Raw genomic sequence first — 25,400 nt, forward strand, 5'->3', positions numbered from 1 at the left:
GGCACTGCTGCCATTGCTTGATGTCCCTGCTGTGCCATTTCTGATGGCCCTGCTGCTGGCTCTGCTGGTGCCAGCACTGGTGGCTCTGCTGGTGGTGGGTTGTTGGCAGTGGTGAAGCCCTGGAGTGACAGCCCATGGCCCTGCTGGTGCCAGCTGATCACCGCGGTGGTGTCTCTAGCGGGGACACCGCTGATGGTGTCGCTGGTGTGTGTTCTCCTCCCGGCCCGGCCGCTGGCCGCAGCGGTGGCTCTAAGGCGGGAGCCGCCCGTGTCTGGGCCGCCGTGCCCAGCCCCGCTGGCGCCATTGCCCGCAGCGGGTCCTCCCGCCCGCCTGGGGGCGCTGTGGGGCAGCGAGGAGCACCGAGAGGGCGGAAGTGACGTAGCGGAAGCGAAGCGGCGGCCGCCATAGCAACGGCGGGATGAACGCGCCTCCGGCCTTCGAGTCCTTCCTGCTCTTCGAGGGCGAGAAAAAGTGAGGGGATACCCGGAGGGCGGCTAATTAAACCCGGGGGGCGACTAATTAAACCCTAATCAGAGCGCGGGGAGCTGGGAGGGGGGAGTCCCGGCCTTTCTCCGCAGTCCCCTGGCGCGCACGGATCGCTGACATGCCTGTATCCCATAATACCCCAGGATCACCATCAACAAGGACACCAAGGTGCCCAACGCCTGCCTGTTCACCATCAACAAGGAGGACCACACGCTCGGGAACATCATCAAGTCGTAAGTTCAGGCGGGGAGGAAATTTCAGGGGAGGTTTGGGGCTTTCCCACCCTTCATTTCACTGTTTGGGGTTTTTCTTCCCCTTCCAGGCAGCTGCTCAAAGACCCGCAGGTGCTGTTTGCAGGGTACAAGGTCCCACACCCTCTGGAACATAAAATCATCATCCGTGTCCAAACCACCCCAGACTACAGCCCCCAGGAAGCTTTCACCAATGCCATCACAGACCTGATCAGTGAGCTCTCCCTCCTGGAGGAGAGGTTCAGGGTAAGGGCATTCTTTTCCTTTTGGAGAACTCTTTGGGCTTGTTGTGATGTTGGTGTGTGTCTCAAAGCTGCTGGGTTGTAGGTTTATGAATTAATTCAAGCTACCCTCCTTGTGTTGTTCAGCTGCTGTCAAAGCCTGGCTGCTCTTAAGTGCCTTTTTTTTTTTTTTTTTTTTAACTTCTCCTGACAAAACTCTGGGCCTCTATTTTCACTTCTCATCACTTCTGCTCAGTTTATTTATTGATTTAGCTGGGAAAAGACACCAATTTGTAAATAACTTTTGACTTTAATTCCAGTGTAATTTTTCTGGTTGCTGTAGAGATTTCCACTGTGGGTTGTTGTGGTTCACAGAAGAGTCAGGAATGATTAAACACCAACATCCAGCTCAGTAACAACTCCTGTCTAAGCATGTGTATTTTTGCTTTTGCTTTACAGGTTGCTATTAAGGACAAACAAGAAGGAATTGAGTAAAATGGAACAGACTGTTACTTCTGAGGCAGAATGACGTGTCTGTTACTGGATGAAATATTTAAACCTCCACTCATGGCAAATATTTTCACCCTTGTCCCACTTCTGTTTAATTTTTGACAGCAATATTTTGAATTTTGGTTTGTTTTTTTTTTCATAGCAGACAGGCACTTTGCCAAGAGGATAAATGTCATGTTGGATTTGGTGGATAAGTCATTAAAGTGATTTTTAGTTTTCTAATTGGAGCCTTAAGGCAAATATTTGTCCTGGGCTGTTGTGGAGATTGTTGTGGGTAGGATTCCAGCATGAGAAGCTGCTCAGTGACAACTGGAGATGAACTCTCTGCTTTTCCTGCCAAAAAGTCCAGGCACTGCCAGCTGAACTGGTATTTTGTTTTATTAAGTGTCATTTCTATAAAACAAATGCACAAATTGTGAAAACTTACAGTAAAAGGAACCGGATGTTTACAATGAACTGATGAGCTTAACAAACTCTTACCTTGTTTATTTTTTTTTTCTTCAACTGGCACATAAAGCTGCTCTAGAAAACGTTCATGGGCACATGGGGGAACAGTCACTAATACTGCACTAGGTCAAAGCACGGGGGTGGAGCTGTGGCACAGGGGACTAGGACTTCTTCCAGATGGCTGTAATGTTCACACTGGTCAGCACAACAAGGTAGGTGAAGGCAGGGTCTGCCACCACGTTGTTCACCAGGATTTCAGGGGGCTGCTCCCCGTTCACCCGCAGCTCCGGCCACTTGAGGATCTGTGGGAGAGCACAGGGGGTGGGGACGTGGCTGAGGGAACCATGGGGCCCAGGTTTTCCTTCTCCTGAGGGTCCTGGAGCTGTGGGATATTCCTAAAGGGGCAGGGTTTACTGCAAAAGTGAAATCAGCAGCACCTCAGCCCCAGAGGAACTGTGGGAGAGCAGAGGGGGTGGGGACATGGCTGACAGGGACATGGGGCCCTGAGGCACGGGCTCTTCCTTCTCCTGAGGGTGCTGGAGTTGTGGGATGTTCCTAAAGGGGCACAAGTGAAATCAGCTGCACTGCAGCCCCAGAGGAGCTGACTGGTGGCTTAGCAATGCATTTCCAAAAAAACTGAGGAATCACTGAATTGTTGAGGTTGGAAAAGACCTTCCAGAGCATTGAGTCCACCCTGTGACTGGGCAGCACCTTGTCACCCAGAGCAGAGCTTGGAGTGCCACCTCCAGGGATGGTGACTCCCTTCCCATAGCGGAATAACCCTTTCAGGGAAGAAATAATGGAACACTGTGTCTAATGTAGCTCCAGACCACTGGGTGAGAGCCTTTGGAGTGTTTGATTGTCCTTTCAGAGAGACAGGCAAGGGAACAGTGACTGCCCAAAAGAGAACTGTCTCCAGAGGAAATACTGGGCAGAAAAAGAGTGAGTGAGCACAGGGAAGTAGTGAGGCCTTCCCTAGCAGGGAATGTTCACTCTGGCTTCCCTCCCCTCTGTGGGGGATGTGGTGCCTGCACAGCTGTGCCTTTGTGCTCCTCACCACTTTTTTAGGGCTGTTTTAGGAAGAGCTGCAGGGGATGACAGATTTGCTTTGCAGCTCCTCCTTCTGTCCCACAGTGAATTGCCTTGGCCATGCTCTGGAGATTGCTTTTAATTGTTTGTGAGGGTCAGCTGTGGAAACACAAGGCATGTTCTGGGATAGGCCTGCTCAGGAGACTGGGATCAGCTGCCCTGGGGTGGAAGGGAGGCAGAGAGAGCAGCTCAGCCCTACCTGTGTCGGAGAGATCCTGCGCTCCGAGCGCTTTCCCTTCGGAGAGCCCCAGGCCGTGGTGTAGGTGGAGAGGTTGTACATCCACACACTGCCCTTCTCATCCCCACAGAACACGTATTCTTTTGCTGTGAGAGCAGAAGAAAAAGCTGGGAAACAGGTGTGGAGCTGGGAGTCTGTTCTGCTGTAAAGGACAGCTGCAGGATCCCAATGGAGGGTCCCATATTTCAGCAAAATTCCCTTACTGGCACAAAAATATAAATCTACCTTACTCTGAAAGAATTCATTTGACGATAAACCAGCTCTCTCTAGTGTAGAAAATCTAGTGCTAAATGCTTTGGGATTTCTCCTGACTTTGTTTTGGGAAGTGCTGACTGGATCAGGGTTGTTTGTTCCTTATCAGTCTCCAAACCCAGCTGCCCAGTGTGTGACATCCCTGCCCACAGATGCACTCAGCATCCCAGTGGCTCCACAGGGCCCAGCCCTGAGCTCTGTGCTTTGAAAACCTGTGCAAGAAAGACCCTCCCAGCCTCAACTGTCCCCCCTTATCAGGCAGAAGGTGCAGCTGTAATTATTTATTACTGGTGTTTTTTCCACCCAGCTGCTGCTGGAGCTGCACTGCAGAGCTGCAGAGGGGAGAGCAGAGCTCTCTGCTGGGCTCTGAAATCCAGGCCTCTGCCTCCAGCTCCAGGCTGCTCCCATGGATCAAAGGAGAGCCATGGACCACTGGGCAAAGCATTACCCAGGAAATGAGTGCTCCTACCTGGGCAGGTGCTGAGTGTCAGGTAGGACATGTCTGTTGTGGACCACTCCAGCTCAGCCAGGATAACTGCAGACATTGTCCGTTGGCATCCTTTTCCCTTGGCATCAAAAGACTTGCTCCAGCTCCACAAGTATATGCATCCTGGTTTGGAGCTCTTGGAAACTAGGGAAGAAAGGAAGGGAGAGGCTGTGGCAGCTGCTGGGAAGCAGAGTGCATTGAGATAGAGGTGCTCCATCCAGAATATGGATTTCAAGCCATGGGATCTCATCCAGCAGCTACTGTTTGCACCTGTTTTACCTTATTTCAGGATAATTGGAGGTTGCAGAGAGATTTTCAGAGATTTTTCATTGCAGAGAGATTTTATGCTAATGTTTCTGAGCTGCAGAACAAGCATAAGCTGTTCAGAAAGAGCCAGTCCATGATGTGAAACCCACAGTTCCCCTGAAAAAAAATACTGCTACCACGAGCCCTTGAGCAGAAAGAGACTCTGCCCCCTTCCACACTGGCACTGCTTGGCCATGTGTGCTGTCAGGTAAGTGTCCAGCTGATTTCTGGTCCTATCCAAGCACTCTAGGCCACATTTCTGGGAAAGACAACTCCACCCTGTGCAGCCCCTCCAAAGCTAAAGAGGCTGTCACACCCCTTTCAGCCCCTCTGCTTTTCATGCTGGCTTCATCCTGCACATGCTCAAGTGCCCCACTCTTTTTGGGATTGTGCTGTTGTGTTTATACTCACCAACAACATCATCATTGAGAAAAGCCAAACCATCAACCCTGTGAGATGTTGTCAAGCTCTCCTCACCAGGAAACTGGAATATGGCTTCAAAAGGCCTAGAGCAGGGGGGAAGGGTGAAATCAGCCAAGTCCTGAATTGCCAGCAGTGAAAGGGCACCTGGCTGCAGAGCCCAGAAGGAAATCTGTGTGTTAGTGAGTCTCTTGCCAAGCTCAGGTGAATTCCCACTTGAATTTACACTTTTGGGTTTACTAGTACAGCAGAAGCCTGTTTGCTCAAGAGATTGCTGCACTCCATCAGCATTAGGATATTTGTAAGCAGGGCATGACTTTACTTGCTTCTTCCTCATAATTTTGTCCTGAGTTCCCACAGGGTCCCAGTTTCCTGGGTTACCTCACGTACCAGGAGCAGGGGGGGGGCTCACTGTGAGACTGGAAATCAATCTAAAAGTTTACACTCCATTACACTACCTGGAGATGACACACCCTTAAGTTTTGGGGTATTGGATTACACTCCTGCCAGCCTTCCTGCAAAGCAGCCTGCAACACCTGCAGCTTTAATACAAGCTCTGAACAGTCCTTGAACATCATGCTCCTTTTTTTTCTGGTCACTCTGGGAAGAGGAGGATGTTTTAAGTTTGGTAGGACGTGCTGCTTTTGCTCAGACCTACTCAGTTAAAAATCAAGCCTTTCCTAGGACTATCTCTTTCTTGCTCGGGAAAGCAAATGCACACCCCCACCTTGTGGTTCTCACCTGCTTTTTTGTCCCTTATCCAGTTTTATGTTCCAGGCAAAACAGCCATCTTCACAGCCTGCCAGCAGGTACTGCTCTGGGCAGGTGGGGACCAGGGCAATCCGTAGGGGGATAGAGGCCGTTTCCAGCACCAGCAGCTGGCTAAAAAAAAGCAGAGAACAAGCAGTTAAGTGGTGCTGTGACGTGATAGTTACAGGACCTTGGACTGGCCACATCTGGTTTTTGAGCCTTTACCTTGCTTTGAAATTGTAGTCACAGTCTGGAATCCCAATATCCCAGAGTGCAATTCGCTTGTCATAGGATGCAGCTGTGGGACACAGAAGAGAAGCAGGTAGTGACACCGCTGCTCATCTGGCTCTTCTCCTGCTAGCTGGCAATTCTGCCTGAGTCACAGTCACCCTCTAAGGCTCCAGAGAGCTCATTAAAGCACAGCAGCAGTCCCTGAGGCTCCTGGCCCAGCACTTCCCAGACATTGTCACACATGCACAGTCAGTACTTAGTGTTCTTCTCCTGTGTTCTAAGAGAGGCAGATAAAACAGTTTGTTTCCTGGTGTCCATTACTGAGTTGTGGCTTCATAAGGCCTTTAGTAAGTGGCCCTCTGAGCCTGTTTCTGGTCAGGGCTTCTAGTGGAATCTAAAATATGAGCTCCAACCTCTACTCTCAGGTAGACATCACTTCATTGAACATATCCATGGCTTACTGTGCTCACATCCACAGCAGCTCCCACTGGGAAAGTTAGGCACTCACAGGGGGTGAGAAACATGTCACCAAGCTGATACACTGGAAGAAGAAACAGTTCTAACAAATTGCCCTGAGTAACCTGGACCCTCATCAGCCCTCAAATTCAGAGCTTGTTGGGGTCCCCTCCCCAGAAAGGATGCAAAGACTCTCCCTTAATTACTCTAAATTTTTCTATGAAATATAACGAGTCTTGCTGTCCACACCGTTATATGGCTGCACTACCAACCTCCCTAATACCAACCTCCCTATCCCTTCCACTACCCTCCTTATCCTTTGCCTCTGCTTTTGGCACTCCTGAGCTTCTTCTTGGAAAGTATCCTCTATTTAAAAAGAAAAAAATCCACTTTTAATGGTTCACATAGCACTTTAACCACTCCAGGATGTGGATAATTGTAGGCAAGAGAAACAATGTGCTGTGGGGTGCAGGTGTGCCTGAATGGCTCTGTACCAGCTCACTGTACAGCCTGACAATGCAGTTGCAATTTGTAACATGATGGTTCATTACCAGTCCATGAGCCACAGCCTCTGTAGGCCCTACTGTGTGTAGCAAAGCTCTCCTTGACATCAGGACCTGAATAGAAATCTCTGTCGAGGCATAGAACTCACATTAAAAAAATCAAAGTCAATTAAGCACATTGTTGGATAAAATGAAACCAAACAGCCCATAATAGGTTGCTGTGTTGCAGGAGAGCCCTGCCACTGCCTGGCTCCCAGCTGCCTGCTCTGCCATTCTTCTTACTCATCCCTGTGGAACAGAATCACTACTGGGCTTGTTTGTGGCTAATGTGTGTGTGACAGCCACCCTGAGAGCCATCAAGGGAGAAACAGGAGCTGCTGCACCTCAGCTCAAGAGGCAGGCTCTGGCTGAAACAAGCTGTTCCTGCTGGAGATTGCTGCCACAGGAGAGTCACAATGTTCTCTCCCTAATGCCTGTCCATGCCTTTTGTTCATGTGTCCCTGCTTGCCCTGACAATTCCCCTCATTAAGGAAGCCCTGACTTTTCCACATCAGAACTAAAACCAGGGATTCTGAAGCAGACTTACTGAAGAGGTGGGTCTCCTGGGTTGGGCTGAAGCAGACAGTAGCAATGGGCTTTTTGTGAGCCTTTATCTCTCCATAGCAGAAGTCAGCTGCCACGTGGATCAGTTTGACAATCCCTCTTCTCCCTGCAGCTGCCAGGATGTTGTGAGCTTTCTTGCGGCTGTCGCTGATCACCATTGTGAGGGTTGTCCATGCAACACTGAAGAACTCCTGGGACACAAGGAAAACAAGGCTGGGGTGACAAAGAACAGCCAGCAGGGTGGTGGCTGTTAGCTCAGAGAAAATACAACTGTCACAAGTGCTGCTCAGGTGGAATGGCACAACTATTTAAGATGGAGCATCAAAACTCAAAACACCTCTCAGAACATAAACTACAGAAAGAGGATGTTTATTCCTCTGTGCTGTCAGGCAGGCTCAGCAGCCAGACACACCTGTGTGAGGACTAGCAGGCTAATCTCCTAAACTAATAAAAAAATAAACCAAAACCAGTCTAAAAGGAAAAGCAAGCAAAGTTTATTATCTATCTCCATCTTAACATCTGTCCATACCAACACTTTCAGACCTCTTTGTAATATATATTATCACAGATTGTAATTATTACAGATTGTGGTATTGTAATTATTACAGATTCTGGTATTCCCATTCAATACTTACCCTTCCCCCTTGCAACCCACCTCTGTAGCCACTTTATACTTTTTCAGCACTGTCCCTGTCTCACAATCAATCAGACAGACAGACTCCCCTCCACAGGTTGCCACGGTCCTGGAGGAGCTCACAATGGGATCTGAAAGAGGAAAATAATGGGTGAGAAGTTCCCAGGTTCAGGGATAACACACGAAGACTGCAGCTTTTCACTGCCTGGTGCTCTCTCAGTCTCCTGTTTTCAAAGTCGAAGGAGAAATATGTAAGCAAGTCTCTTCCTGACAACGGAGACTACAGCTTGAAGGAGCAGGGGTCTAAGGCACGGAGTCCACTGGGATTCCAGAGCCAGGTGGTTCTGGGAATCCTGCAAACCTCTTTAAGAGCTCACCTTTCCTGGCTCCAGAGTCTAGCACTGGCTCGAAGACACAGGACCAGAGCTGCGTTTTAAAATCCTCGCGGCTGTTGCCTTTACTGTGACACTGAAGAAAATGCAATGGCTCTGCACTGACATCCTCCTACAATAAACCATCCACATTTAGAAAATTCATGCCCCTGACACAGTTTGCCTGTGATTGCTCTGACAGAACCCTCTGCTGAACACAGCAATCTGAGTTAAACTCAAGTATTTTTCAGCCCGTCTGTGCTATGGAGAACAGGAGAGACCGAGGTGCCACAATGCTTAAGACTCCTAAAGCAGCAGGGAACTGTTTAGCAAAGGTGTGCCCAGCAGACCCCAGTACAGAACCCCATTTCCTACAGCAGAGAAATGTGGAAAACCCTTCAGATCCCCAGTGGCCCGAGCTGAGGGGGAAACACCTTTCCCCATGCAGCCCCTGAGTTGAGAGCAAGGCTTGCCAGTCCCATTTCTAAGCACAGGTTTTCAGTGCACCACCTCGGAGTGCTGGTCCATCCATCCCCCAGAGGGGATCCACTGGGCTCTCCCGGGGGGTTCCTTCTCTCCCTTGATGCCTCTGAGAGATTTAAAACAATGACAAAAAAAAACCAAACTAAAACTCACAATATATTTGGCCAACTATGAGCTCCAAGCTGTGCAGAGCTCTGAAGAAACCTGAAGGCAGCTCCTCCCACTCCAAACCAAGAGGCCCAAAGCCAGTCCCAAGAGGGCTGGCGGATGTACCTTGTGCTTGGAATTCTTCACAGGGGTCAAGGTAACCACGCTGTTGTCCTCCTCCTGGCTTTTCTGTTCCCCTGTCATCTGACTGGATCTTCTGTTGCTTTGCCCCTTGGGAAACTGCTCTCCATTCTTCTGTGTCCCTTCAGCTCCCTGCTCAGGGGTTGCCTCCTTGGCTGGTTGGTTTGATGTTCTTGGTTTATCAGGAGCTGGGTCATCCTCCACATGACTGGATTTTTTGGGATTAACTTCAGCTTCCTCCTTGGTGTTTGTCTGGGTCTTGGACCTCTTGTTTCCAGGGCTTGATTTTGAATGATTTCTTTTCCTCTTGCTGGGTGTTACTGTGACCTATAAGGCATGTTGTCATGTTGTCAGGTTCTGCAGAAGGTTTTTAGCTTCCCCGAGATGTGCAGGTTATTTGTAAGTCAAAGACATTAATTATTCAAATGCAAGTATCCTCCCACAGTTACAGACTGGGTTCAAGGAATCAGACAGCCCAGAGCTGCAGGGTTCCCAGAGGCAGCAGCTAATGAAAACCACACATCCAGCCTCCTTTTCAGCTCCCTTCCCCTGTCTCAGCTATTTGCAATTTACATTCGATGTGGAAAAACAAATCTGGTCTATGGACCACAGGGGTTCAGTCTGCAGCCATTTCCAAGCAGGCAAACACCAGCAGAGCCCAGCCAGGCACCAGCCCAGGTCTCTAATTAAAATATCTCTTCCTAGAGGAGAGGTGGAGTGAGTAGGACTGTACTCATGAAATGGTTTTGGTCCCCTATGAGAATGGAAGCTCTCTCAGGGAGCAACTCAACCTTCTCAATTCGGGGAAAGCTTCAATCTGGCTGTAAAGGAGAACCTGAGCTGTTGGATACAGGCTGGATCCTGAGACTGCCCCTGTGGTTACCAAGGGGTCATAAAGGTGATATGACAAGAGCTGCTGAATTCTCAGGAAATAGAAAGAACATTGCTAATGTAACTGGAAAAATCACCTACCTGAGCCACATCTTCTGCAGCTTCCCTGGGGCTTTCTGTGCTTTCTTCCTCATTCTCATCTGGCTTTTCTTCTGATTCAGTATCAGAGTTTAACTCCAGACCTAGTGAGTTTGCCAGAAACTCTTCTGCAATCATTTTCACCTGAGAAGCAAATATGTGGATATATTAAAAAAGAAAAAGATGATAACAAAAGAGCCACAGCATGTCAAGCTCTGATGTGTCATGACAACAAAGAGCTGCTTTGCTGAGGTTTTAATATCTGCTCCCACTATTCTGTGTGAAGTTCACAAGTGGTGGAGGAGTCCCCAGATGAGATTACATGACCCAAGAACTTCACTTAGTCATGGGCATTCAGAGTACACAGCTATGGAAACAATAGCACAGCAATAAAACAAGACAAAGGAGAGATGGAAGCCTCAATTGTATGTATGAACAAACAAATAAAACAAATGTTACAAACTAAATGGTAACTACACTTCTGTCATTATCTTTACTCTTTCATCAAGAATAAAAGTTACTATTAAACTAATTTGCAAATAATTAAGTATTAAAGATACTGCAGTCTGATTAATGAGTACAAGAATCAGTATTGCTTATGAATTAAAAAATAATATTTAATGACAGCCATTTCAACTTGGTGCATGTTTAGTGCTGGTAACTGCTTAATAAAGTAGTGAAGAAAGAGAAAAATTATACCACTTGTCAGCAAGAGCACCCAAATCCATGGAGTGTTTTAATGCAGCCCCTGCAGAAGCAGGAGCAGGGTCCTTGCCTGGAGAACAGGAGGGTGGGTGGGATGTGACCTACCCGCCAGCGGGTGAACTCGCTGAGTGAGCTGGGCCCACACACCACATTGGTCTGTACTGACTTCAGGAACTTCTTCTTGATGGACTTCACCTGCTCAGCTGTGTATTTCTCAGGGAGTTGGTCACGGAAGAATTTTTTCCAGTGAGCAGTAACCTAGGCAGAAAGACTGAGTTTATTTAACAGGTAAGCACAAGAGAGCTTGTGAAAGCATTCAAGAAGTGGCCAGCCCTGAGTGCTCCACCCTAAGTGATGGAACCACTTTATTTTATTTATTCATGTTCAAATGACCACTTCAGCTAAGGAGAAAATCAGTTCCTCTGTACCAAGCTGGAGTGAGTGTGGCTAAGCAGACACTGTCAGCATGGACCTATTTAGAGAGATACCTGGACTCCAAAAGGCTGCTGACCTACAGGATGCTCACCTGCCAGCACAGTTTCCCATGGCAGTTGCTGGTGGGCAGTAACACATCAATCTTTATTTGGACCCAAGAGACATTTTCACATTGACACAGGACTAAGAACTGGGCAGGCAGGTACAAGTAACATCAGGGAAAGGCATCAAGGCAGAGACAGCACAAAAAGAAGAGCACAGGGGAGTGTTTGGTGTCTCATTAAACAGCCAGCCATGATCAGTTGTGTGGGACAAGAGGCTGACCAGCTTTGAGAGACCCTTTGAGGTTCACAGGTTTTACACAGACAACATTCAGCACGACTCATCCCAGTTTTCAGGATTTGAGTTTTTCCCTGCTGTTACACAGAAGGAATTAAGAAGATCAATTAACTAGAATGCAAATGGTAAGAGCAGTAATACACAAGAACAGCCAGCCAACCAAACCTTTTTCATAACTGAACAATAATTTTGCTCAAGATCACAACGAGGTCTTGTGGGGACAATCTGTCAGGAGCTAAATTGTGTAGACAAATGAGTGAAAATAGAATTCTAAACATTCACAACTGAAGAAGGAAGAACAAATCCTTGTTCCTTGTGAATGCTGGAAAAAAGCAGGATTATCCAGAGCTTGGTTTTGTGCCCCCCATTCCTGGGGCCTGGACAGTAACTTAAATTAGATGGGGAGGTGTTTGCAGCTGTTCTGGCAGCACCAGGCTTCTCCCATTCCTGAATGATGATCAGAGTGACCTGAAAAACTCCAGGATCAGACACAGAGCTGGTTGGCCCTGCTCCTGCCACTTAAACCAAAGGCAAATTGCCTGCACAGAGCAGGTAGAGCAGGTGCCAGCAGTGACCAGAGAAAGCAGCTGTAAGACACTTCCTGGGTGGCCCATTCTGCAGGCTGGGCTCAGATCATACCACAGGTATTGCAAAACACTTGAAGCTTGTTTGCAGCTCTGGCACTTCACTGAGCACAGGATTTAGTTACTTTTGAGGTGTTTAGATGTTAAGGAAACATCCCACACCTTACCTTGCTGGTGAGCTTATGGCTGTTGACACGTCTCACATGGTTGGCCAGTTTGGTTATGTCCTTGCCATTGAGCAGACGAAGATTTTGCAGAAGAAACATTACTTTATAGTCATCATTGAGCTAGAAAGAGAAAAAACACTGGAGTTACAAAATTTGTACATGCGGTACATGCTTTACCTTTAGTCCTTGATTAAAACACAGCCCATATGAGAATGATATATTACGTAAGGAAAAGCCATTTCTTAAAATCTCCTCAGGATTTTCAACTTGAATTTCACATTTTAGGTGTGAATTAATGTTCTCTATGAGTTGGGATCTTAACCTGCAGACAGGGCTGCCCAGCCCTCAGGCAGTGCTAACATTCAGCACAAGGTGGGGGCTGTGTAACTGCTCATCTGCTGGGCCTGAGTGCAAGGCTGGGAGCTCTGTTCATATCCCTGGCCTCTGACACAGGGGAAGGCCTATCCTGCCTCCAGTGAAGGAATTCCTGCTGGAATTGGGTCAGATAATTCACCATACAGCCACACATATAGTGCCAGTGTGCAACAGCAAATAACCATCTGGGGACAGTGAGTGGCTGATGCCAGTTTACAGCACAAGTAAAATCAGTTTTGGATGTTTGACTTGTACAGTCACCAGATCCTATTGGGAGAAGTCAAAACCTAAACCAGACTAATCACCAAGTTTAAACCCTTATCTGAGGACCCAGTCTGCTTTTCCAGAGCACAGAGGGCATTAAAACTAACACAGATATTAGGAAATAAAACTACCATTAGATATTAGGAAAAAAATTTACTCTGGGGGTGGTGATGCTCTGGCACAGGTCACCCAGAGAAGCTGTGGCTGCCCCATCCCTGGGAGTGTTTAAGACCAGACTGGATGGGGTTCTGAGCAACCTGGTCCAATGGAAGGTGTCCCTGCCCATGGCAGGGCTGGAAGCAGATGAGCACTAAGGTCTCTTCCAATCCAAACCATTCTTTGACTCTATGTTTCTGTAAGGACATCTCTACACAGTCATCCCTGAATTTTACACTAGTAAAATGTTTAGTCTGAGCATGAGGTACTGTACCTGATAAGGCACCTAAGACAGGACTTTGGCCTAGAGAATCAGGAGCTCAAGACACAGATTTTAATATCTGAGTGGTTTTGGGCAAGTCACTTCTGCAGATTGAGAAACAGTGGCACAAAGTGTTAAATGTCACACAAAGGCTGGCTGCTCTCTCAAATGCCCTCACATTTGCTGCCCAAGAACAATATATAAGAACTTTGCACAAGTGCTGTTTGTTTGCCTCTCTGTGTAATGGAAGGAGGGGGTAACTCACTGTCAAGTACACATTGTTCTCATAGGTCAGCTCCTCGAGCAGAGGAAACTGTTTCAGAGCAGTTACATCTTCCAGCTTGTTATTGTTGCAGTTCAGGACACGCAGATCAGGGAGGGTGAGGCTGCTGGGGAATTTGTCCAGTAAATTATCAGAGAGATCAAGTTTCTGCAGGTGCCTCAGGCGGGAAAACAAGCGCGGGTCTAAATCTCCAGTCTTCAATTGCAGCTTGGACAGGCTGAAAACAAAACAAAAACCAAAAAAAAAACACCACCCATCATGAACTATGTGTAGCTCACTGGAGGAACAAATGCTGATTTCATAGCATAGACAGTCCCACCTGGTGGCACCTCAGTCCAGCACAACTCCCTGGGTACAACTGACCAAGCCTGCTTTTTCTGGTGTGTTGGTTTTTTAAGGGTTAACTCAACTATCTCTTGAGTTATCACTTCCTCACAACAGAAGCACCATTTTGTTAGCTTTTTTCCTTTTTAAAAAGATGAAATAACTAAAAAGTGTTTTAAAAAACTTTATTCTATTATTAATCTCAATAAATAGTAAAACACAAGAGATGTAAAATGCAGCACCATTCTATCAAAAACCAACTTAGTTACAATACTTTATAAATGTTTTTCAACTTTCTATCAAGTTTTAAGAATTCTTTACAATCCATTTTCTACACTGGTGGCAGCATTCTGGATTGTGAGCACAGTGTGGGACAGCTGATGTGTCTGAGCTAACAGCCACCATCAGAGATTCAGGTCTGCCAAAGTACAATTAACCTGCAATTCAGATAATCTCCTAGGGGTTACTGAGCTGGCTGGGAGCTGTAAATCACCAGAAAAATTCTTATTTTAGATTAAAAAAATTAAACTACACCTCTCAAAGGTTTGGTGTTTTATTCCTGTGCAATGTTGATCCAACAAGACAAGCTGTGGCAATTCAGGACACTACACCCTCAGTCTACCCTGTCCATAGAATGCACTACAGTCATTATTACACAGCTCATGCCAAGTGCAGAGTGTGTTCCCCAAATAATCTCTCTGTTTTCAAAGAACTAACTTCACAAAAAAAGTGTTTTTTCCATTTCTTTTATAGTGAGTTTTGCTGCAAAAGCTTCCAATGGTAAATGTAGAAATTCACCTAACAAAATCCCAAGACTGCCACCAAAACAGAAGAACTTTGTCCTGAAAAAGGAAGTGGTACAATATTGGTGAGGGGAAAAGAAATATCCCTTCTCTGTAAGAAAGTGAAAATTGCATATTATAAGCAGGGTCATTTATATTTGGTTAGATTATTCAGGTGAGCTCCAAAGGGAGCTTCCAGTCCTGGCAGCCAACATCTCTTGAGGGCACAAGCTTGGCTTCCTTTAACAACAGAATCTCTTTCTCTAATGACCAATAAGTTAAAAAAATAAGCTTCTAGATATTAATGAAGTATGAATAAATGAGACAAACAAATCCAGAAAGCAAGATCCTTTCTTCTTCACTTGCCATCTCAGAAGTGTAACCAGCCAGTCAAAAGCTGGTAAGACAAGTTGAGGACAATCCAGCTGGCTGCAGAGCTGTGATTGTGGTGTCCTTTTGGGGAAAAAACCCAATGGTGTTCCCCAAACAGACTTTCTGAAGCACATCACAGCACGAAGCTGCATGGAGAAAGCCACACTCCAAAGATCCACAGCTTCAAGCATCTCCCCACCACTCTGTTACCCAGATTACTGCAGCTGATACTCAGAGAAACAGCAGAAATTCAAGCACACACCAATCAAGGACATCATTTCCTCATCAAGGGAAAAAAAAAAATCAACAGAGTTCTCTGTCTTGTTGGTGATTAACTGATGTTTCTCACTAAAAATAATTACTTTAGCACAAGGCGAACTGAAAGAAATAACTTTAAGGAGTACATGTGAAACCCAAACCCCCTGACATCAGCAACAAAAACAACAAAGGTGCCAGCCAGAAACTGGCCAGCTGAGCCACCTGGATTGGCCAGCTCTGTCTTAAACATTTGGAAGGACACATATTTGCAGTGACCTCTGTCAAGGACCTGAGTGACAAAAACCTGTTTTTAGTGGTTTTTAAGTACTTCAGAGTTTATTATCTCCCTCTGCAATCTTTGAGGTAGTAGAATTACTGAATATAGAAGAGATGGAACATGATGGAGGGAGAGGAAAATGGAAGGGAAATAATGCCAAAAATACTAAAAAAACCCTCTGAAATCCATGCTGGAAGATTTTCTTATTCACATTAAGCAATTCCTAGAAAAGATGCAAAGGCTTTGGGAGTAGGAATGATACCTTGGGGTTAGGAAATCAGGATCCAGCCTCAAGCAGTTTCACAGAAAAATGGCAGCAAATATACAATAGAAATGGCAAAAAAAGGTGACATCTGCCAATAACCAATTAGTGAATGAAGTGCCACCACTGCTCACTGATCCTGCACTGGGAATGCCCTCTCAGCTCTGTGCTTTGATACTCTCTTCATTTAAGTAAAAAAATGTTTAGGGGAAGGAAGACACACAGATAAAAAGGCACTGCCAGGTTGAAATGATCTGGAATTTTCCAGGGGGCTGTCTGCACTTACTTCAGCGTCTCGATCTTTCGGAGCCTTGTAGATCTTGGAACTGCTCTTTCCAAAAGAAGTTCTGTGGTAATTTTTGTCATTTTTAACCTCCACCTCTCTGCTGGAATCACTAATCAGTCAGCTGTAGGATGTCTTCTGGTTACCTTGATAAAACAAATGGGAATAAGAGGAAATCTTTCAACAGCTCCAAGGGAGAGAAAAAAATTTTTATGAGGTTATAAAAAAATTAACTGGTTTTGCTGCAGTGTTGGAAGTCACCTTTTTGACTTGGTTGAAATGAACATGGCAGAGACTATTATTAGATTGGGCACAGGCTCCCAGCATGCTGATCCAATCCATCTCCAAAACAACAGGGATACATCCCGTGGCTTTTGGAGTGACAGACTTGCTGCAGGTGAAAGCTGTCCATGAGTGATGGCACTCAGGACCAGGACAGCATCACAGGTACCTGCTTGTGCCTCTCCCAGGCTCTGCTCCAGGAATTCCAACTCTCTTTCAAACAAAAAGCAGCAGTAAGAGTCAAAACACCTGCTGTGAATGGTTTTCTCCCAAGAAAGTGACACTGAGCTCACTGGCCTGGCCAGCTGGACAGACTCTTGCCTGATGACTTCCAAATTCCCAAAAATTTGGAAAACTGAATTAACCAGCAAAAATTCAAGCACACACCAATCAAGGACATAATTTCCTCATCAAGGAAAAAAAAAAATCAACAGAGTTGTCTGTCTTGTTGGTGATTGACTGATGTTTCAGTAGACACACACACACAGAGGAATATGCTGATATTTGGAATAACAATGCTGACAGGGCCAAAAGAGCTCCACAAAATGACTGGTCCAGGGCTTCCCACTCTTCCTGACACAGATTCCAAGAGAGGGAAATAAAAGAGAATAGAGCTCCAAGGCCAGGCTCGCTCCTGTCTTTCTGTGTTAGATCAGTGCTGCCTAAATGCCACTCCAGCACATCATGAGGGGCACACAGGGCACTGAGCTGTCCCTGGGTTTGGTTTCAGCAGCAGCACACACCTACTGCACCTGCAACACTGTGTGATGAAGGGGCACAATACTTTATGCACCAAAATATTGTATGCACTGAAATATTGTATACAAGCACAAAGAGCTGAACCAAAAACCTGCTCAAACAGCAGCTCTTTGGGATTTGATCCTTCAAACGACAGAGCTCTCCCTACCAGTCCAAGCACAGGGCCAGGCTTGTCCAACCAAACCTCCCTCAGGTCCACAATTGTGCCACAATTGTGTCTACAATAAATATGTGGCACCAGTGCCTGAACGTTGCCATGGCCCTCTCTTTGGCACACTGACACAGCCGTGACAGGGCAGGAGCTGCAGGGAAGGCCAGACGCGGCATGTCCCATCCCACAGCCCCGGGGGATGCTGCACAGGGCACATTCGGTTACCGGGGGTGCCGAACGCCGGGGTTACTGCACTGGGCACAGGCCCCTCCTGCCCACCGCAGCTCTCGGGATGGAGCTCCACAGCCGGGCATCCCCTGGCCTGAACGTGTTCGCGAGGAGCTGCCTTGCACGCCCGGCCCGGCCGGCGCTGCCCCGGGACGCGATGCCGCGGCGGTGACAAGGCCACGGACACTGGGCTGTCCTCACACGCCGGGCGGCCTTCGGCTATCTCCGGGTAGCGGCCGCAGGTCGCGGCTCCGCCCGTGGGCAGGGCCGGACCGGGCCAGGCGGGGCAGGTGCGGCCCCGGCCGAGGCCTCGCCCGTCACCGCCGCCTCCGGACACCGAGCACCTCGAGGGGCCGGCGCCGGCCGCGGCCTGAGGCGCCCCCGCAGGGCGTGCGCCGCGCCTACAACTCCCAGCGTCCCCCGCGGCGCCGAACTGCGGCACGGAGCCCGGGCGCGCCGCGGGGGCTGCTGGGAGCGCGAGTCCGCCCGCGCCCCCCCTTCCACCCCCGCTGCCCGACCGCGCGGCCTGCGCCCAGCCCCGCTGCCCTCACCTGGAAGCGGCCGGGGAGAAGGAAGAAGAGCCGGGGAGGACGGAAGGGCGGGAGGAGGAGCGGGAGCGGGGAGGCGGGGGCTGCGTCCTCGGCGCAGCCGGCGGGATGCAGGCGGTGGGCGGAGGGCCGGGCTGCGGCTGCAAGGGGATCCGCTCCTGCCTGCTCTGCGAGGGGCCCGCGCCGGCCGCTCCGCCCCCGCAGGTACCGGGGAGGGGGCGGGCGGCGGGGCGGGGCGGGCAGGCGGGAGGAGCCGGGGGGCGGCGGGGCCGGGGCCCCTCGGGGCGGGGCGGCCGCGGGACCCCCGTGCCCGGAGCGGGGCCGGGATCCCGGGGCCGCAGGGTCACGGGACTGGGCCGAGGCAGAGCCCCCTCGGCGGCCGCTCCACCCCCGGGTATTGTGAATTGTTCGCCTCAATAACGCTCGGAGTCGGAGCTCACTGAGCCTCACGTGTTACGTTCACATTCATTTGTTACAGCTCAGCCTTGTGGCCTGCGCGATTTTTCAACTTTCCTCATTCAACATTTATTGCTACGACAAACCATATCTCTGCAGCAATGCCCACCATTAACCTCCTTATAACTGTGGCCCTGAGGATCATCGGTTCTTCCCTGCTTTTCCAGGATAAAGCCATCACTAGAAAAAAAAAAAAAAAATAAATAAATTGGCTTCAAGCAAGCAGCATATTGATGCTGCAGCTGGAAAAAAAGGAGCAGGGAATAGTTGTTCCCCAAAAGCAGCTGTAAAATTTCTCTTGTCTGCAAGAATACTGTGTAGTTTTCATGCTGCAGTAGCAAGGTAGCAGGGGTAAATAATGGAAATATTTTATTGGGTTTTTTTCCCTTTTCCGCTGATATTTCCACAGGGAGAAGATAATTTCACTTACTGTCCAGCAACAGGCCTAGCTAAAGGAAATGAGCGCTCGGAATTTGCTGGCTGGGCATTTCCCTTTCCAGGGGTGTTCCTGGTGGAGGAGTTCATTAGTGAAGATGAAGAGTGTGAGATAGTGGAACTGATGGATCGAGATGACTGGAAACCATCACAGTCTGGCCGAAAGAAACAGGTTGGACTTTGGAAGCACATCTGATCTTAGATTCCTCTGGAAAAGGAAAGCTGTTTTCAGTTAAAACCCAAAATATTGAGATGTTTCATTAAGTATTTTCCTTTGAAAGCTTTTCCTGAAATCAATGGCAAGAATTATCTGTAATTAAAACCAACTTCTTGAAAAAATACATGATAGTTACAATAAACAGTATTTGATGGTGTGTGTTCAAGCATTAAAGTTCAGACAATCTCCAAGGGAAAGAAGGGGATGTTCAGATTTGGTTTTACTTTATAAATCCAGAGAGATTAATGTAGATTCACTGAGTCCTTTTGCAACCTGGCAACCAGGTCACTGGAAGAGATGAGAACAGAGCTCTGCAGGAACAGCCTCTCCAAAAAGACTTGTCCTAGATTTTTCCTTTACACTAGCTTTTCTCTCCCTCTTCTTTTCCAACAGGACTATGGACCCAAAGTGAACTTCAAGAAACAAAGGCTGAAAGCTGGCAGCTTTACTGGCTTGCCAAGTTTCAGCAGGAAGATTGTGGCACAGATGAAGGCCTGTGCTGTGCTCAGTGGTTTCTTACCTGTGGAACAGTGTAACTTGGACTACAGGCCAGAGAGAGGCTCTGCCATCGACCCCCACTTTGATGACTGGTGGCTCTGGGGGGAGCGCCTGGTCAGCCTGAACCTGCTCTCAAAAACTGTACTCTCCATGTCCTGCGACTCAGAGGACCCAATCCAATTATTTCCCATTTCCAATGAGGAGCAATCTGCATCTTTCACTCAGAAATCAGCGTGCAGAAGTCCAGGAGGAGAGGGAACCGAGTGCTTTTTGTCGCCAAGGCTGGTTCCGGGGAAGGAGGTGAGCGTGGCCATCCTCTTGCCCCAGAGGTCGCTGGTGGTGCTGCACGGGGATGCGCGCTACAAGTGGAAACACGGCATCCGCCGCAGGCACATCCAGCACCGCCGCGTCTGCATCACCTTCAGGGAGCTCTCTGCCGACTTCTGCGCCGGGGGCAGGCACGAGGAACTGGGCAAAGAACTGCTACAAATTGCTCTTTCCTTCCAAGGGAGACCCGTGTGACCACGAGGTTGGGTTTTGTTGGGAGAGGTAAAATGAGGTATGGAATTTGTATGATGAGGTTTATTTCTGAGGTGGGGTAAGGAACCAGGTGTGTGCAGAGATAAGCTCAATAAAATGAAGATTTAACAAACAAGTGAAAGGGGTGAGCTTCAAAACCTCCTGGGCAAGGGGAGCTTTTAGACCAAAGTCAGAAATGACAGGTTGCAGCCATTACCTGTTTTGTAACAAAAAAGCAAACAACCGGTTCCTAAACATTTAAATGAACCCAAGAAAGTTAGAAACATTAAACAGAGTATCAAACAGCCCTCGACACAGTTTCAGCCCAAGCCCTGGCACAGATTTTAAGCTTTCCTGGCTCATGCTTGATACTGTCAGACCGGTTTGAATGTTGCATCCAGCCCTGGGGGTACAAATATCCCCTTAGCCACTTCAGACAGGTCCTGTAGAGTCCAGGTCTCAGGGGAGGAAGGTAAGCAGGTATCTCTCCACAGACAATACAAAACTGAGAACTAATTAAAGTAATTATCCTTTGCTGAAGATTCACGCTCTAACAATGAAGATTAATCATAAATTCCATGTGTGACCTGTATCTTCTGGGACCAAAGAGCAGCATTTGCAGAGGACCAGCGCTGACTCTTCGGGCTTGGACAGAGATCAGACCAAAGGCCTGCACAGACTGTGTTATTTTCTGATCATTTGTCATCTCTGAACCCTGCTGTCAGCCCTCAGTAGCAAGAGCCTGATTTTGGGAATTAGCTGGGCAACAGACTGCAACCCTGGCAGCTATCATTTATTTTCCTGGCACCCCCAGCAGTCAGGTTTGAATCATGCCTCGTACCTAAGATTCAAGTAGTCATTTGCAGCAGAAGCTGATCTGAGGCCATCTGTCTGCTCTGAACAAACTTCTGTGCTCTTGAAAATGAAGTTGTGCTGTGGAAGAAGTGTGATCCTTTAATAAACACAGTGCTGCCATGGCAGGCCTTCAGCACAGTCTCACCTGCAGTAGGAAAACACCACCTTGCCACCAGCAGGCAGTGCTGCCTGGCTTTGGTTGGCAAGGAAAGGGACAGACGGATCTCAGTGTCCCTGCACTGCTGAGCTCTGCCCCAGAAGTGCTTCCTTGGCACTGACTGCACAGGATTTGCTGCACTCCTGCCACAGGCACTGCCCTCTGCTTTTCTGCAGGGGAGGGAGCTCTTCACCCAGCAGAGGTACCAGGATCAGATGGGTCAATCAGGATATTTTTCATCAGTTTAAGCCAACAGATACAAGCAGAACCCTTTGTGGGCTGCAACAAGCCAGGTTCAGTTTAGTGCTAATTCCAGCAAGGACCTACTAGCAGGGCTCCCATGGGCAGTCCCAAACTCCAAACCTCCATCCAGGTGGGCTGGTGAGTGTCCTCAAGAAGCTCCAGCAGCAGTTCCAGCAGTCACAGCACATCCCCTCTGATGGAACCTCTTCACTGCAAACACAGACACACAACAGGCAGGCCACACCTGCTCACAGTGAGCTCTGTCCCAGGAAATTCCTCATAGGCTGCAACTGGAAGAGGGTAGATCTAGATTAGGTATTTGGAAGAAATTCTTCCAATTCTTCTGTGAGGGTGAGCAGGCCCTGGCACAGGTTGCCAGAGAAGCTGTGGCTGCCCCTGGGTCCCTGGGAGTGTCCAAGGCCAGGCTGGAGCAACCTGGACTACTGGAAGGTGTCCCTGCCCGTGGGAGGGGGTAGGAACTGCATGATCATTAAAGTCCCTTCCAAGCCAACCCATTCTGTGGTGTGCAGCTCTCTCCCAGAAGCAGGGAGTGTGCTGAGAGCAGCAGTTCCTCCCTTTTTCTGCAGCCTGGCATCCACAGGGCTCAGCAGCACTGGGAGTGGAATATCCCCAGGACAGCACCTGGAGCTGCTGCTGGGGCAGAGGGGCTTTGTCCAAGCAGGAGGAGGAGCCTGCCAGCCTGGCACAGACACACAGGGAGGAAACCCAGCCCAGGCTGTCACAGAGAGAGCAAACACTGCACCTGGATCCTCCTCACCCTGCAGTTCCAAGCCTCTCCATAGATCAGCTCTCTGCTCAGCACACTGCAGCAGTCAAGCGTTGCCATTAATGCTTGGCCCAAATTTCCAATGCTCCAATTCTACATTTATATTGTGCTCTCAGGCTGCTCAAACACTTTCTGTGTGAGTGCCTGCTGCTCCATTCTCTCCACAGTGACAGCAGATGATGGATTCTGATGAATCAGATTGCCACAATAACTTACACAGTGTTAGTTCATCTTGTGCTCTGCATTGGCTGGCTGGATTTTTCTGCCTTGATTGAACTACACAGGAAGCTGCTGTTCTTGCCAGAAGATTCCAGCTCTTCCTAGCTGATATCTTAAATGTGAAAAAATGCAAATAATTAAATACTGAGCCAAAAAGTGGGGGGTTTTTCTTGCTGTTTTTGAATTCAAAAACTTAATCTAGTCACTACACAGGCATTGCTGTGCCAGTCTTTTGACATTTTTCACCTGTTAAACAGCCTCTTGGGCATCATCCCTAGATCAAAATGCACACCCATCTGTTCAGTACTACTCCTTAAAACCTTATGTACATTCTCTCCTAAAAAGCCAGAAAACAAAAAATTTAAAAAAAAAAAGCCAGAAAATCCTGTCTTGCAGTGTTACAAAACATTAACAATTTACTGTCAAGTACCATAGAAATCTGAGAAAGGTATGAAGATGTTTTAATCTTAATAAGCTCTTAAATACTAACCTGGTATTATTAACAGAAGACAAACTTTAATTGTCTTCCTGTTACAGCAGTTTCTTGCCTCCTTAACCTCCTTGTAAAACACGTGCCAAGACCCATACCCTCATTAAAAGGAAGTGCATCTAATTCTTATCTCCTTGTGCATTGCGAAGGGAGAATGATAATATCTAACCAAACTTCAAAAAAGCAGAACCCAAGTTAACCCATTAAAAGATGCTGGAGGACTTGAGCTGCCTTTCAAGAAATAAGTCTGAAATCACCAAGAAGTATAAAACTGAGCAAGTTTATCCAGTTTCTCTCACATAGCTGGACAATAACTGAGATACATTCGTTGTTCTACATTAAATACTGTTCATGCAGAGGTAAAACAAGAATAGGCAAAGCTAAAATACAGATATTTTTTTCTTTTTCTCTTAGCAGTCATGGCTGTCACACCTCTGGGCAGAAAGCAAGCTCCCAGCTGGACACACAGGGATTCAGGGATATCCAGTCCAAATCCAAGCAGTCAATTTTAATTACTGAAACTGCTTTGAAATGGCTGTAGGGGAGAGAACCTGGGAGTTAACCAGAAAATATCCCCCCTGGCCCAGCTGAATTGCAGCTTGAGGGGGTGTTGAGGAATCTGCCTTAGCAGCTGATGCAATGAGATTTAAAAGATAAGAAATCTACAGCAGCAGGGAAACTCCAAGGCTTTTTATGTTTGTTAGAAGGCAGGAAAAGAAAAGAAAGCAGATTGTGAAAGGCAGGAGGCACCTCCACTCCCAGCCTAGCACAGGTAACCTGGGATTGCCCATCCACACATCCCAGAGCCAGGGAACAGAAGGATGTGGAAGGGAAGGATGTGGTAGGGAAGGATGTGGAAGGGAAGGATGTGAAGGGGAAGGATGTGGAGGGGAAGGATGTGAAGGGGAAGGATGTGGAGGGGAAGGATGTGGAAGGGAAGGATGTAGAGGGGAAGGATGTGGAAGGGAAGGATGTGGAGGGGAAGGATGTGGAAGGGAAGGATGTAGAGGGGAAGGATATGGAGGGGAAGGATGTGGAGGGAAGTGGAGGGATGTTCTCTCTGAGCTGAACCCACCCCGGTGCTCTCCAGAAACATTTCCAGGTACGGGAGCGCTTAGGGCAGCCCTCCTCAGCCCGGGGCTCTCGCAGGGTGTCGCTTTCATCCTCACATGCTCAAATCCAACATGACTCCACCTCTCACGGTCACAGTCTCCCCGAGAGCCTCCTCTCCCCTGCAACAGGGAGCCAGCCCGGCCCCGGGGCGATGTTAAAAATAGGGAGACCACAGAGTGAGAGCTGCCACTGAATACTGCAAAGGGAGAACTCGATCCTGCTCCCTCCAGCTCGACCCCCTTCTTTACTCCTGCCAAGATGGAAAGGGAGAGAGGAATTACCTCCCAACCAAGGCTGGTGCATGGGAATGATACAAAGAATTGTTGTTTCCCTGTCCTTGAGAGCTCATTCCCTGCTTCAGTGTGGGCAGGCAGAGTCCCTGCAGTGCTGGCACCTGCAGAGACATTTTCTTGCTGGGCAAAAACTGGCAAAAAAAACAAATCTGAAGAAAGATCATGGCTGTCCCTAGATTGTGGCTGTCCCTGTGCTAAGCTCCAGTGCAAAAATTGGAGAAATAGCTCAGACAAGGCAATAGATGGTCCAGAGAGCCACAGCCCAAGGGGGCTGAGAATTAGGGCAGCAGCCAACCCAGAGTGCAGCAGCCCAGAGCCCAAAGCTGGCACAGAAAGACAACACACACCAGGGGAGATCCTCAACACTCATTTCCAGCTGAGGGTGGAACCCTTGGGAGAAGCATCTCCGTGCAGGCATTGCAGGATTGCAGCCACACAAAACCTGGGGCACTCCAAGAACGACAGACACCCCAGGAATGACAGAGAGGGGACAGCACAGGACAGACATGGCCAGACAAACCCAGACGTGCCACAGAGAGCTGGCAGCCCTGTTGGGACAGCAGTGAGTGTGGAAAGGCTGGCCTGACTGATGGGAATCCTGCTGGCAGCCACAGGGGCAGCAGCAGCAGCAAGGAGGATTTTCTGGTGCTGGAGCACAGAAACACCCAGCTGGACAAGTACAACATCCCTACTCCTTCCTTTATGGATAAACTCCTGTGCCTAGAACCACAGGTAACATTTCTGCAATACAAGCCTGGACCCAACAGAGGTGAAAATGTAAATAAAATGCAGGAAGAGAGGCAGGAGCAAGAAAAGCAATTGCTGTTGTTGGCAAGGGAGAGGAGTTATAGCATGAAGGTGGATGGGTAACCTTGAGAATCAAAGAGCAAAAATACCCCCATGAGCTTCTCATAGAAGGGAGAATTCAGTGCCCAGAGAGACACAAGAGACAGAGCTGTGAGCAAAGACAGGGAAGCAAGCTCCTCTGTTTTAGGAGCATTTGCCCTTGGGACACTATCCCAAACTG

The 25,400-nt window shown here is 48.3% G+C and overlaps 3 protein-coding genes across 5 annotated transcripts in view; 2 read left to right on the forward strand and 1 right to left on the reverse strand.

Moving 5' to 3' along the window:
* Window positions 1-336: 336 nt before the first annotated feature.
* Window positions 337-1,924, forward strand: LOC103820072 (RNA polymerase II subunit J). Its single transcript, XM_009094683.4, has 4 exons — window positions 337-471; window positions 630-719; window positions 809-983; window positions 1,418-1,924. The coding sequence occupies exons 1-4, from the start codon at window positions 419-421 to the stop codon at window positions 1,451-1,453; spliced, it is 354 nt and encodes a 117-aa protein (XP_009092931.1). The 5' UTR covers window positions 337-418; the 3' UTR covers window positions 1,454-1,924.
* Window positions 1,829-18,219, reverse strand: LRWD1 (leucine rich repeats and WD repeat domain containing 1). 2 transcript variants are annotated; one of them, XM_050981838.1, is made up of 16 exons: window positions 18,095-18,219; window positions 16,127-16,269; window positions 13,548-13,782; window positions 12,226-12,345; window positions 10,806-10,958; window positions 9,999-10,139; window positions 9,012-9,353; window positions 8,262-8,388; window positions 7,906-8,015; window positions 7,234-7,441; window positions 5,683-5,755; window positions 5,449-5,589; window positions 4,699-4,793; window positions 3,964-4,125; window positions 3,204-3,328; window positions 1,829-2,217 (listed from the first exon to the last, which is right to left on the reverse strand). In XM_050981838.1, the coding sequence occupies exons 2-16, from the start codon at window positions 16,204-16,206 to the stop codon at window positions 2,077-2,079; spliced, it is 2,253 nt and encodes a 750-aa protein (XP_050837795.1). In that variant the 5' UTR covers window positions 16,207-16,269; window positions 18,095-18,219; the 3' UTR covers window positions 1,829-2,076. The 2 variants fall into 2 exon arrangements, with proteins under 2 accessions (XP_050837795.1, XP_050837794.1); XM_050981837.1 differs by lacking the exon at window positions 18,095-18,219 and adding an exon at window positions 17,541-17,562.
* Window positions 18,163-25,400, forward strand: part of ALKBH4 (alkB homolog 4, lysine demethylase) — a 150,266-nt gene continuing 143,028 nt past the window's right edge. Inside the window, exons 1-3 of one of the 2 annotated variants that reach the window (XR_007779145.1) lie at window positions 18,163-18,295; window positions 18,957-19,154; window positions 19,593-20,290. Coding sequence is in view for 1 of the 2 variants with exons in the window: in XM_050981839.1 (XP_050837796.1) it covers window positions 18,200-18,295; window positions 18,957-19,154; window positions 19,593-20,219 (921 nt within the window). In the remaining variant the exon portion in view is untranslated. Of the gene's footprint in view, window positions 18,296-18,956; window positions 19,155-19,592; window positions 20,353-25,400 lie in introns of those variants that run through there. The other variant, XM_050981839.1, reaches the window with a different exon arrangement.

The sequence above is a fragment of the Serinus canaria genome, chromosome 19 (assembly GCF_022539315.1).
Source record: "Serinus canaria isolate serCan28SL12 chromosome 19, serCan2020, whole genome shotgun sequence".
Classification (NCBI taxonomy): domain Eukaryota; kingdom Metazoa; phylum Chordata; class Aves; order Passeriformes; family Fringillidae; genus Serinus; species Serinus canaria.